Below are 14,016 nucleotides of genomic sequence, written 5' to 3' on the forward strand. Positions count from 1 at the left end.
GCCATTTTTAACGGGTACGCGGCGGAGAGTGGAAAATTTGTTTTCCAGAAATTCGTATCAGAAAGTTGGCGAGCCAGCCGGCGTAGAATTCGTCGGAGATCTTTCTTTCTCTCGCCCGTGGAAGAAGTCTGCGGGAAACAACCCGGCTAACTTTCAGATTTATCGTTCCCCGTGACTTCTTATCTTGTCTCTCCTCTCTCCGCGGCTCCTTCTACCCTCGTCCTTTCATTAAAATCTATAAGCGGGATGGTTCTTCGAAAGAGAGCCTCGTCGTAAATGAAGTAGCGCTCGTTCGTCGGTTAATAAACGTTGCTCGTTTGAGAAACATCCCTCGATCAAACTGGCGCGAATTTGTCGATCGAGAAATCGTTCCGACGCTCTGGGCGTCTTTTCTCCGTTCGCTAGAATGTTCCTCGCCTCCTTCTCTTTCGCCAGACGAAAGGTATACATCGAATAAACGGATGGGTTAACGAGAATCCTTGGATCACGCGAAAGTATTCAGCCTGTCGTGGATACAGTGTAATAACGGGTCACGATCCACGTGGATATAGGATGCGAGGGGCCCTTGAAAAGAAAATGCACGCTGGCTGTGTTAGCGGGAAGCTTCGACTCAAAGGTCGATCGAAATAAAAAGGTTCCCGGAGAAGTTCTCAAGACACTCCTCGAGCTTTTCCCTTTGCCAGGTGCTCTCGCGTTTACGGATACATCAAAGAGGCCCTCCGGTCTCTAACGACACATTTCGCTGGAAAAACTCGCCAAGTATTTAACTGAAAATTCATTTGCAACTTAGCCAGACGCTCTTTTAACGAAGATTTCGCAGCGGAAGTTGGCAGGTAGTAACGAGACGCCAACAATGTGGAACTCTGGCGGGGACAAGACGGACGGTTTACGCAGACACGCCGTGTCCACTGATCTTGAGGAAAGTCTCTTTTTTAATGGCTTCCACCGTTTTATTACAAACTGCGGAGGGGGAGGGAAGTTGAGCGAACTCCTGGAGAGCACCAGCTCGAAGATTGTAGTCGAGCGAGGGGGATGAGAACGTGGAACGAACGTGGAAAGATAGAATTCTAATTACAGGAAAATAATCCAACGAGCAGACGTAGAACAAATCGTAATATCGGATCAAATAAATCTCTTGAGTTTCAAGAAATGCTGTCGGATCTCTTTTTGGTAAGTCGAAGAAAACACCAGTAAAGCTAAATAAAAAAAACTGGCTATTTCTTCGTATCCAGATGTAGCATCTTACCTAAACTCTGTTACTAACATTGAATTTCTACTGTACACCAGCCTCCTTTTCTTTCTCTCGCGTGAGCCAGCATCTACCATTTTTTTCTTCTTTGCGTGGGGTTGCCAACCCTGGCATGATCTCGTCGAGGACAGCTCGTCCCAGGACTGAATCCGGCGAAATGAAATCGGGAAGTGTAACGTTAATCAATCTTCGCGACTGATAAGATGAATTGCGCCAGGGGGACAGCCTTGGACCAGACGATTAATTAGAAGCCATATACCTACCGGGACGCTACCCCGCTGTCTACATGTGTACGCGTTTGCGGTCGCCCCTCCATCGACAGAACCATTTGTACGTCTCGTTTTATACACGTTTGAACAGTGAACCGCGTGTCCACCAGCAAGATTGATCAGCGTAGAAAAAAAACGGGAATATTCCCACTGTCATCTCTGCGCGACCAAGGATTCACGCCCCAGGAATAATCGCCGATTTACGAGCATCCGGCTGCGACACGGCGCGGCTCGCTCCGTCACACACTCCTCCGCACTTTGTTTTATAGGGGAGGACACGCGAGCCTCGTTCCAAACCCTCTTAGCCGAGTCCATCGACACCTAACATCAGCCCATCCGATTCGACCAACCGAATCCAATTTCTTTGTCACCCACGCCTTCACCCCTTGCGTGACGAGTCACGGAACCGTGTAACGCGTGTCTCACCCCGTTGGGCGAACACGAATCGACGTCGCACGCGAGACGTCGCTCGAGGACTCGTAATTTCGCGGACGACGGATTTGTCTCGTCGCAGTTGAGCGAAAGGAACTCGACGATGGATCATCCTCGTCGTGGTTAGATCGATCACGGTGGCTGGCATAGCAAGGTTCGTTTGTCGTTTGGTAAATGGAAGAGGAAACAGGGGAAGTAGCTAATTTTCCATTGCCACGTTTAATTATGGAGCTACGTAGTTATGGAGTTTGCCAGCCAAGTTGACGGTACAAATGTACGAACGTGCAGGAACAAATGTAGTTAGCGAACGGAAAGAATATTCAGATATTCCTTGGGTCGTGTTGCCTCGGTACGAATCGAATGTTTCCACAAGTTCCTGTCTGTTGAGGATTTGTTGACGTGCCACCAAAGCGATGCTGCTTCAGCGGAGACGCAGTTTAAGGATGTTCAGAAGTCTGTGCCCCTCTTGCGATAATACGCGGGTGGAAGCGAAATATATGTTAATGGTCGGAGAAGACCTGGTCAAACTGGCATGAGTTCCGTTTGCAGAGCTTTTATCGAGTCGCGAGGTCAAATGGAAGTTATTGCCGACGATTGAAAAGCTCGAAAGTTGCTCGAACGTTTTAACAGCCTTCCACCAGCAGCGCGCAGCCTTGTGGACGTCTGAATTTCCCAAGACCCCTGTCCGGTTCGAGGCTGAGCGGTTGTTTCGTGGTCCGTTGCGAGAGCTTCGACAGTTTCCGGAGGAGGTCTCGCGACAGTCTTCACGGGCACTGGCAATCGAGGCGAAAGTTTCGCTCGTAAATTTCGCCCACCTCACGGAATCTTGTCCAAGTCCTGATCGCGATGTATAATATAGAACGCAGGGAGGTCGCCGTTGCAAAGGAAATCGATTAACAGACCAATTTTGAAATTCATTAGACGATCAAGCCCGACTCGCCGCGGGGTTGCTGCTGCATGCCAACGAGCTGATTAATCGGTACTGGACACGTAGAACTTTCCACGCGTCGACGACACCTCCGTTGACACCTCGAGGAATGCAGAACTGTACTTTGGTATGTTCCTTGTAACTCGTGAAACCAATTACCAGTGGCTATTGCTTTCGTTTAAAACGTATATAGTAACCTAATGGAATAATGTTGAGGTTCCTCTCATTATTTCGAGCAGATCTGCGTTATATCTTTAGGCATTTAGTTTTCCATTTTTCGTATTCGTTTCACCAAATTTTCGGCAATTTCGCCAGGAATCTGAGACTACGAGTAAAACGGTTCAGATATGGCTAGACAATTGGCCAGCCCTCCTCCCTTCAGCGAATTCAGGCTTTCATCTCGCTCTCCCCGTAACCAATTATCAGAATACATTCTAATTACGCGAGCGGGGAAATTAGGTCGGTCTACTTAAACAAATTGCATTCGGAGAACGGGCGGCGCAATCAGAATTTTGCGATGGCGTTAAGTTTCTAATCGCACCGCAAATATGTGCACGAGCTTTGAGCGTAATAACTGACAATAAGCCGGTCGCGGGGGTGGCCCATTGACGCGATCAATGTCCCGGCTAGGCTGCCGCGGAATTCCCGGCCGTTGGAAATTCCGGTTACCTAGATTACGGGACCTCTGATCCTGATTTTACCGGATGAAGTTACATCTATGGGCTGCGAGTTAAACTCACAGCGCTCAACCCCCTCGAACGTCCCTATAATTCGCGGTAATTGCGACGCGCGACAAACAGAGCCGTATAAATCATCCGCCCCGCTGCATCGTTTCGTACGTGTCAAACGTTCCTACGGCTGTTTTACCATCGCAAACAAATTTTCCGATTGCCGTTCGCCATTCTGCTAGGAAACGGCGAGCATCGTTTCACGTTTACGATATATTATTATTAGCTATTGATAAGCATTTAAGCATCGAGAGGGCGATGGTAATTTTAAGAGTCTGTTTGCTCTGTGGCTTGAGAAAATTTCTCTGAATTTTCTTGACCAGGTTTAATAACGATATTACAAGTAATCCTTCTTCTGAAATATTTCTTCATCTTTCCAAATTGTTGCTGAATTTTCTCATAGCTATTTATCTGCACCAGTTGATGCACCAATCGAATGGAATCAACCACGGATAATCGACCGATTAACTCGACTAAAAGTAACAAAAGATTGGGAATTAAACGACCTGTAAACCGGTCCGAGTCTTCGACGGTGCTCAGGCGCGCCTCAGCCGTGGAATCTCAAATAAAACTCGGCGAAAGTTCTCTGAAAGTTGCCGCTGTAAAATATCCGGCTTTAGTTACGCGGGTGTCGAAATTCTCGCGGACCTGCCGTCCATGGCAGCTGTAAAATTCAGCCGGTTTTACGAACTTCCGGCATAAAGCGTAGGCGGTCGACTCGAACTTCTTTTCCGAACCACCTTTTAGTCCCGAAACGTTTGTAGACTTTCGTCCCGTCGTGGAACGCGCGGGCGACGGTTAGTTACAAGGATTCGCAGTTTACTACGTCGATATAAAGCGACGTGGACGGGGCGAGGGGGTGGTTGAACGTCGATGAGGGTGGGACGTTTGTCGAATTTCCCGGGAGCCTCTTCCAGCACGCCTGAGACTTACGATCGTCGAGCAATTACGTGCAGGCGTATATATAAGCGAGGCTGCGCGAAGTTAATTCGATAACGCAGGCGTCTTCCAGCCCCGGGTTTCTTCTCGCACCCCCGTCGTCCTCCGAGGAGGACGATAAACCGCGGCCGTGTACAGCCGGATACCGTCGCTCGAGAGGATCGCGCGCACCTGCGCGGCTGCCACTTCTTCAGCCCTCCGTTGTTTTCCGCCCGTTGTAATTAAACAATCTCGCCACGTAGCGGGACGAGCTCGAGGGCCCCAGGAATTCGCGTTTGCGGCGAACTGCGAGCGCCGGAGAGGGATAATCCGAGATTGAACTTCTTTATTCGAGCGTGAAGACACGTTCGCGGGGTTGGATTCGAGATGTTGAAAATCTCGCGCGGGTGGTAATGGCGGTTTAGTTTCTCGAACTAACGTGGTGACAATGTTTATTTTGTTTTAGGGAGAGGACATTTTGCTTCTTTTTCCAATGGTTATCGAATACAGTATAAATTAATCAAACCATGGTATTATTAATCTAATTTCTGTTTTTTTCAGGCGTTGCTGCTGTAAGGAATGACAGTGTTCCAGTACTCTTCTGACTAATCGCATCCAGTATTCTAAAATATTGCTCATTTTCAATAATAAAATCGCTAAGCACAATATGTTTTTATTTTACAGCACAGCTTGGACCACAACAGCTCGCGCAAGACGAAGAACGCTTATCTATACCGTGGCAAGAAATAAAACGCAAGTTTTTCGAAGCACACGAATTATCGCGCGACATCGGTCTCGTTATTTTCTTGTGCAGCTCGTGTAAGTCGCTGCACGTTACCACCATCGGTTTGGTTACCGTCTTGTCGCAGCTCCCGCGCGAAAGAACGCTCTTGTCGTGGAACAGCCGCGCGAAACGATCGATCCGCGAACCTCGCGCGTTACTCTTCGCACAGAATCGTTGGAACAGGTCTGGCTGGGAATGCGCGAGCATAAAATCGAATTGTTTACCCGATCGGAGAGAGTGCGGCGGTGGTTTCTCAGGGCTCAGCCAAGGACTCCAATCAAGTCGAAGAGTCCTACGGGGCATCGCGGCTGGTAGTTGGAGCAGCTTCCATTACGTCCAGCCACTTCAGCTTGAAGAATGTCCTGCGGCAGTCGTTCGTGTCGCGAGCTCGTCGGTCTGAAAACAACAACAACCAACCAGCCGTTCATACGCCCGTACGATAATAAGGTGCTCCTCCCCTGGTTTTGTCCTGCCTTTCACCCCTCGCGGAGCAGTAACGAGCTACCCGCGTAACGTTGCACTCGTTAACGGACGGCCATTAAATAGCTGGTGTACCATGCGGGTCAATTTAATGCCGTTCGAGTGTTTGACGAATTCAAGAGGATAGTCGTTTGGCTTAGAGAAACGAGAGGAATCAAAGTACCGGGGATCGTTATTTGCGTTACCAGGATTATATTACGCGGAAGTTCCTTCTTGGTAGTTTTGGGGCGAATAGTAAATGGAGAAGGGTTTGTCACGGTGTTCGAAAAACGGTTTGGTCCTTCGTTTCGCGCTCCCGCGTTTCCTCAGGGGCCGCGACCTCGTTTTAAGGTCGCGGTACGGGTGTGGCAATCCCGAGGTACCCTAGCCTTAGTCCTGGTTCATAGATGGAGGTGTTTGATTCGTTAAATATCGGAAAGACGGGCTAAAACAATTTTACGGTGTATAGAAAATATTCAGTGTGGTAACATTTAGAAAAATATTTCTCGAAAATTTACTTTCGCACGAAGGACTCTTCGTATGCATTGGTACAATTCGTCAAAGGGGCTGATTAGAACCGTCTGAAGCCACTTTCGACTCTGTGCACACATGTCTCTGTCGTTCCTCAAAGAATCCAAAATACTTTGCCGTCACGTGTCGCTGAGCTTGCTAAGATTTTCGAAAATCGAATTTGCTGATTTTTAGGTCGGTTTAAGGGCTGCGAAAAGAGGAGGATTTCGCCGCGAGTCGACGAAAGGAAAAAAATATTGAACGGGACTAAACGGTTCCTCGTGATCCTTCGTTTTTTTATTCCCGCCTGACCGTTTTTCTATTCCAGTGGGGAGATGATTACACGAATCGTAAGCCAGCGACACGACAATATGTCTTGCATATCTCGCGCGCTCGTAAAAACTCGGGAAGAACGAACGGGACACTTTCATTGCGCTTTTATTTCGACTCTTGTCCTCCCCTATTTCGAATCGAGAGATAGGAGGCACGCGTTTCGTTGCGCCCACCCCATCCGCCTCTTTCTCGCGCTCTGCTTTATTGCAAGCTTCGCGCCCCCGGAGATACCAGGTGAAAAACAATATAATTTCGTTATCAGAGCGAAACGTGGCGGCCTGAAAACACTCGAGCACAGTTTCTTTAAACTGTAAAATAAACACTTTACTCTCCTCTCGAATTTATAGCAGAAACAGACGATTCTCTTGGTGTAAGAATAAAAAAAGGAGAGTAATATCTTTTCTTTCAGGAGAAGAGGAAAACAAGCGATGAATTTTCTTGCATCCATAGCTCTTCGTGTCTTGGAATTTGGAGCGAAACTCCTGTCTGAAGACTGCCAAAGTTATCGATACGTTTCTTGCGATCATTTCTTTCGACCATCTGTACATACAATATCGATGAAAGTCATTTCTAGTTTTCCTTCGCGGCTAAGAGTTCCTCCTACTTGACTAGCCGTTTCCCTTTACAATTTTCCACACTTAAGTTACTCGCGAAAGCGTCTAGCCGACTTCGTTTCTTTACAACCCTTAAATTAGATACGTGGCTTTAAAAAATTTCTCTGCTTCTAAAGAAACTCCCAGTACGCGAGTCTCATCTCTCTGTACTGAATTAAAAACTTGCGTATTTATAAAGCGATTCGACTGTAAGATCAATGTATCCACCGCGGAAAATATCGATCCGAATTCCGTCGAGAAGAAACGCGAAACCCTCGCAGAACTCCTCGCGAGTAGAGTTCGAGCAGCTCTTCGAAAGACTGTCGAATCGCGAGTGACAAATTTAAGGACCTCGAAAGCTTTCATACACCCTTCCTGTCAAATTTAACCCAGATTTCAATGAACCTGTCTGAGACAAGACGATTCAGCCACGTTGGAAGAATATCAATTATAATTCCTCCGCGGTTGAATCAGTCGGAAGTCGTAAGGGTGGAATAACACGACGCATGGTTCCCAGGACCAGTTACACCGTTCTTCTCCGGTAGGAAGCCGGTTTCAAGCCATTTTCTCTGGTCCCTGCGGGTGGAGGTAACCGCGTGGAATTTTCACGACGGCACGAGGATGTCGACGGCCGTAGGAGGACGACAATGCGGCCGTCACGGCCGCCCGCGGGCCCTCTTTTTTTATTCATACGTCCCTGGCTCGCGAGTTTATCCACCCACGAGTTCTCGTTGTACGCGCACACGGAGACGATCGTCCCCGTGTCGGTGCGCGCGTGCACGAGTGCAGGAACGAAGGAAGGAGCCTGGGATGCCGGCGAGAAGCGAGGAAGCTAAGCCAAATTTGCTTTTCTACACGGTCTGTGTATCTACTCCAATTTGCGCCGCCTTGGACCGGCCGAAAAAAGGCCTGGCTCTCATTTTTTTCTTTTTTCCCTTCTTCTTCTCCCTCCCTTTTTCTCTATCCTCCCCGCTCGGTTTTCTTGTTTTTTTCGCCGCGCGAAAGGAGGTCGCCCCGACGAAATTTCCTACTGAATCCTTTAGCGCATTATGCTCCGCGTGAACAATGGCCACGGCTCGTTCTGAGCTCGACTTTTTCCACCGGCGGATGGCTGACTCTTTCGATCCTCCGTCGGGGTTGGAGCCGAGCGCCGCTGCCAGACGAGCGGTGGCTCGCGTTAATTTAGGTTTCGGGGTGAGTTGAACGGGAACGGTTCGAGATTCACTTTTCCAACTTTGTTTCGTTCTACCATCGCACAAGAAAGCGCTGATCGTGTTGTTTAATCCATTCACTGCCAGGCAAATTTAGAACGCTTTATACCTAGTAAGTTTGCCACGAGATATCTCGTAGTTGGCAGCGAAGGGGTTAACAAATTTTGTACCTTAACGTGTACAGAGAGAACCTCAATTCTTTGTAACGAAAACTTACGGCTATTACAAGTGATTAACAATAATATTACACGTTTGGATCTGCAAAAATGAACACGAGGAAATCGATAATTAATCACGAAAGTCTACATCTCCAATTACCGCGAGTTGTTCTACCGGATCTACCCACCGTCGTGATTAATTCGCAACCAATCGCGAGCATTGCCCACTTATCCGCTCAATCGGACACGTATTTATCGGCAAGGTTACCCACGGGTTAGAATGGGCGTGGAGGCGAAGATGAGAATTTCCAAGCATGAGAATTAACTTGGCCCGATGAACGGGCGGGGTCGAGGGAGCCACGGCGAGTTAAAGGGCACGTTGGAGAGAAGGAAGCAATCCGGCGTGGAGGCGGTCGTCCGACGAGGGTTTTAGGGTAATGTAAAAGTTAACGAAGGAACTTACGTGAAGATCACGTGCAGAATGTCACCGATGAGCCCGTTGTGTCTCAGGGGATGCTCCGAAGTTTCGCAAATGGCCCTCAGCAGGCACTCGTGACCCTGATATCCGTAGCTGCGCGGCAAGTCATGGAGGCGAAGTAAAAAAATAAAATTAGATCGTTCTAATGGCTGACCCAGTGCTGGTTCTGGGTCGACGTTCGCGGATCCACGCGTATATCTACGTGCATCTACGTTTTTCTACAGTCTCCACGCGTTGTGTTTCATCTTATTCCGCTAAAATCGCGACCACCTCGAGAGTAATCAATTTCGAAAACTTACTTGGCGAACTTGTTCTCGACGACCTGATAAAGAGTGGCTCTGTCCAAACTTCTCCTTCTTCTTCGTGTCTCCGTATCGTAAACAACGAAATCTTGACTGAAATTCGTCGGCAAAGTGTAGGTGGCCTCGAAGAAATCCGCTATGGTCACCGCTTTATAGGGCTCCTCCAACGGTACCGCGAAGGTGAAGTACAACTTGGAGAAACGGACGATCGTCAGTTTTTATTTCGTCTTTTAACGTTGTAGTTTCGCTATTTAATCACACCTTTCATCGCTTTTGCGATTTGTTAACGTGACTTAAAAGTTACATTATCATTGCGAGATCGAGAACAGTATTTTACAAACGTTACAAACACCGTCAGAGTGACAGTGCGACAGTTACGGTTTCAAGTGTACAATCGAATCACGAAATGATCTAAACACTTACGGCTGCGGTACTTTCATCTGGAAACCCGAAGGATCTGATGGGTCGATGGAGGATCTCCGCGAACTCCGAATTCGAAGACTTCGAGCGACTCGGATGGAGCATCAGCGCCAGATTGATCGTCAAGAGGCTGTAAAAGAGGACCGCACTTTCGGATCACGTAAAACTGCGCACGTGTGTCGTAAAGGAATCTCAACAGGACGAAAACATTTTCGCGGAAATTACAATCGAGGAGATACATCGTGCGACGGATGGAAGCTCAAAAGACGCTCGATTAACATTGCAAACTAACGACCGCTCGTGCGAAATCGGGGCTTCTTTCGCGAGCCGGATGAAAGCTCATCGAACGACGGACGAAAGTTGGCAGAGATCGTTTAATGCTCTTGAGAAACTTCCGCGTGAACTTGCTCCGTCGAATCTCTTAACTGTTTCTAATCAGTTTACGTTTAATTGTTAAACGTACAGAATCGCGCGTCCTCCCTGGTAGCCCAGCATGCCTGAATTATCAGCCACGTGCCCGTAGACAGGAACGAGAGACACTGCGAGGAGACTCTGAGATTTTCCACGCAGAAACTGGTCGCCTCGTCGCTGATTAACGATAATTGCGTGTGAATTGCGAAAACGGAAGGAGGCACCGGCTAAAGAGGGGAAAGAGAAAATCACGAACCAGGTACAAAGCGTCTATCGTTCTCCCTTGCCTCTAATTTATTCTTTTCTTACCATCATTTAAATTTCGACTATGAAACCTCGAAAGATGTAAGGATGCGCTTCGACAAGGAATTCAACGGTCGAAAACGAATATCACGGGGAATTATCATTCGACAACGGATCGAGATTGCCAACCAGAGACGGGGGCGAAGATTTTATTAGCATTGTTCTCCATTGAATCTCATCGCCGGCTGGAATTTAATTCTCGTCGATTCATCGCCGCTTGATATTTTCCATCGTTTGTTTCCGGCTTCAAGGGTGGTCGAAGTCGACCCGTGGAACTTTTCCACGCATCGACGGGGCACCGTTTTGAAATGCAATTACGATTCGCCCCGCGCGTGCCACGTCAGACACGACCAAGGCTCGGGGGGTGATTAAAAAACTTCACCGATTTCAACGCTGCTGAGAGGTCGGAGGGTGGAAAATAAAGTAGAAGAGAGGGAGAAGAATGAGGAGAGGGGCTCTCGCCAGGTTCGAAGTGGTGCCAGTGGTTGCAAACCATGCATACACAAATGAGCCCACTTTAACCGGGATTATTTCCCGTTTTTAATCCCCTTTCTCGTTTACATCAATAGACACGCCGCCGGGAAACGGGCTGTTCACCACCTACGAGTGCCGCGCGTTCGCTTAACCACCGGAACACGATAATAAACGGCAACAAACGCGAAGGGGGCCCCCGACGAGCGTCGAACGGAACGCGAACGGGGGTGGAAAACGCGCGTTCGCCGCCTCGAGTTCCTGTGTCACCGGGGCCAATTAACAGCCGTCCTCGTCGCGAGAGGGGCGCTCGACGTGATTCATTCGTTCGCTTACTTCGCTTATTTCGCTTCCCGTGGAACCTGATCAGGTGTTAAACGAAATTAGTGTGCGAGGTAATTAGCGTAGTTAAATGGAACCACTTGCCGTGTCAATTTCTAGTATCCACTGGTGCTCGCCAATGTCCCAGTGTATTTACAGTAGCTGTTAGACTGCGGATATTCGTGCAATTCGGAAGTCTAACGAATAGAGGGGTTTCTTACTCTTTAGTGTTAGAATGAATGTTAGATTGTAATATCGTGGTGTACTTTGAATATTTTGTATGAATTTTTTTTTTGACAAATGGAATAATTTGGAATTTGGATGGTTCTTCAGTCGTTTTTTCGAGACGCATGCATTTCGATCGTCCACGTCGAGAAGAAACCAGGCGCCAGAATATTTGTCGACCCTCCCCGCCGCGACCCTTTTGTACTTCCGCCTCCTTGTTTTGCTCTGGAAACGTTTATTCACCGTGCATCGACCGCTCGAGCATGACGTATAGCGACACTTTCCCGTTTTCACAAACAGGTCGGAGACGATTTTTCCTCGCCCAGGACGAAGTGCCTATTCACCGCAGATGCGTCTGTTACGTTTTTACGTCGTCGTCGTCGTCGTCGTCGTGGTGGTGTCGTTGCTCTTCTTTTTCCCACCGCCAAGTTTCATCGTTCAGCAACTGTTTCACCATTCCCGTGCTCTCTGTAGTATACAACAGCCATCCACTGCCCCTACAAACTTCCCTTTACGGATCCTGTCGCCTTCTACTCGGAAGTAAATAACAAGTTTATATCGTCGAGGTAAATCGTCGAAATTCTCTGCTCGTAATGAGCTATAATTAACCCTTTCGCGTTCATTGCAGATCAGAGATATTTATCGCGTCTCTCATTTATTCCAAGTAATACAAAATTTCGACTTTTAATCGTGAATTTTCAATACGAGTAGGTGCATATTATACGTATTTAATTTTTAGTTAAGAATCGTTCGTTTGTATTTCTTCGATTATACTCCTCGATACAAAGTGACTTTCGCCACTTTCTTAGGCAGCTGTACTCGGCGATTCGATGAGAAACGATATCCTGGCCTTCGCCAGAGACAAGACCGGAGATCTAGATTTTTCCTCCCATCTCTTGAATTCGAAATCGTCCCGCGGATCCCTTTGTTAACGCCAGGAACCCATGAATAATGGATAGCCGCGGGAGTAAAAACCAGTCCATTTCCGATCTATTAGCGCGATTATAAGGTGCAATTTCCAACAGGAATTTGCGTGGCCGAGTGGTGAATATCGTTCCCGGGTTTTTGATCTTCTTTTAAAGATTCATCTCTTCCCTCTTTGTCAGGGACACTCTCAATCTCTCTCAAATATTTATCCAACTGTAAATGGTATAAACGAAACATTAAAAATACCACGCGTCCTCCTCTCCCCATTTTTCTTTCTCTTCCTTCGACGGAAAAATCGATTTCTCATGGGCGCTGAAAATTCTTCGATCAACTTCCTACAATCGAGAATCGATCTATCGATGAGTAGAGAACTTGTACTCTGTCTAATATAAGTAATTCGCAAGTTTCACGCGACGCTGTGGCAAAGGGTGAAAGAAGAACGTTCGCGAGTGTTGTTAAAACGTTTAAAGTGGCCTGTTAAGTACCGCGCGTCATTCAACGGGTTCTGAAAGGTGGTCGATATCCAAACGAGCGATAAAGCCTCGATCTACATAATCCCAGGCGGAAAATAACTCCTATGAATTAATATCGGAGCCCCTTCTTCTTCTTCGAGCCACGCGTACTTCCTCCGCGAGTAATTGAAATCGATGCTGCTCGCGTGTCGATGAATCCCAATGGGGATTTATTAGGCGCTCCCTGTCTCCCGTCCCGCGGTTACCCGTTCCCGTGTTTCTTCGTTTTCAGATTAAGAATCCACCATGAATATCCCAGGCTATTTTCCATTCATCCATTCATGGCCGATGAAAACTTTAAACCGTTTTAATATGCATGGTTTCAGCTCGCGGAACTTAATACATCGTTCAGGAAGCTTTCTCGATAGAGAGCTATTCTTCGCACAAAATGCGGACGTTTCCGCGAGGGTCCCAGGGGGAAGTTCGCCGGGGATGATACCGCAAAAATTTCTCTGCTCGCTTCTCTCATTCTTCGACGATCAGTCGATCGTTCCCCGATCGTGTTCTGTAATAAGTTTCTTCTAAAGGAAGGTACATCCACGTGTAACTTAAGTTGCAGAGTCGCGCCTAAGATTTATTTAAACTTTGACTGTGTTTTTTATAGATTGTATAATGGTTTTTTTTTGCTAAAGAGTCATATTAATTGTTGATTGACAGGGTTGATCGTACGATTCAGACAAGAGTGTCCCCTTCTTGTCATCGTTACGATTTAATTTGAGAGAAGATTATTAGAAGGGATCAAATACTACATATTCTTTGTATAATTAATTAAATTGACAAAAGTAAAGAAAAGTATAAGAGTTCGAAAGCAGAAGAAAGCAAACGAAAGGGTTACAACACCCGGAACAGGGTGTCTCTCTCGTTTTTCAGACCCCACGGTTTTCAAATTTAAATTTACCACGAGAAATGACGAAGTCGCGTCGACTGAGCCGTACCATAAATTGCAGAGCGAGTCCTAGTGAAGCTTATTTGTCCATTTCGCAAGAAAACGAGAAAAAGAGGGATTCCAGACTGGCGTGTGTGACCGTGGAAATTTTCCACGGCTCTCATATCGTCCGTGTTTCATATCCGGGT

At 47.4% G+C, this 14,016-nt stretch overlaps 1 protein-coding gene across 1 annotated transcript; it reads right to left on the reverse strand.

Moving 5' to 3' along the window:
* Positions 1 to 5,483: 5,483 nt before the first annotated feature.
* LOC143430798 (uncharacterized) lies at positions 5,484 to 9,896 on the reverse strand. The gene is made up of 4 exons (XM_076907222.1): positions 9,776 to 9,896; positions 9,350 to 9,543; positions 9,036 to 9,143; positions 5,484 to 5,704 (listed from the first exon to the last, which is right to left on the reverse strand). Exons 1-4 carry the CDS (start codon positions 9,875 to 9,877, stop codon positions 5,569 to 5,571), a joined length of 540 nt encoding a protein of 179 aa, XP_076763337.1. The 5' UTR covers positions 9,878 to 9,896; the 3' UTR covers positions 5,484 to 5,568.
* Positions 9,897 to 14,016: the final 4,120 nt, after the last annotated feature.

This window comes from Xylocopa sonorina, chromosome 15 (genome assembly GCF_050948175.1).
Source record: "Xylocopa sonorina isolate GNS202 chromosome 15, iyXylSono1_principal, whole genome shotgun sequence".
Lineage (NCBI taxonomy): Eukaryota > Metazoa > Arthropoda > Insecta > Hymenoptera > Apidae > Xylocopa > Xylocopa sonorina.

Excerpts from the sequence above, each read along its gene's own strand:
- LOC143430798 (XM_076907222.1), bottom strand. The coding sequence starts at position 9,877 with ATGCTCCATCCGAGTCGCTCGAAGTCTTCGAATTCGGAGTTCGCGGAG. Across the intron at positions 9,544-9,775 it reads CAGATGAAAGTACCGCAGCC|TTGTACTTCACCTTCGCGGT; the intron begins GTAAGTGTTTAG and ends CGTTTCTCCAAG. Across the intron at positions 9,144-9,349 it reads GTCGAGAACAAGTTCGCCAA|CTACGGATATCAGGGTCACG; the intron begins GTAAGTTTTCGA and ends CTTGCCGCGCAG.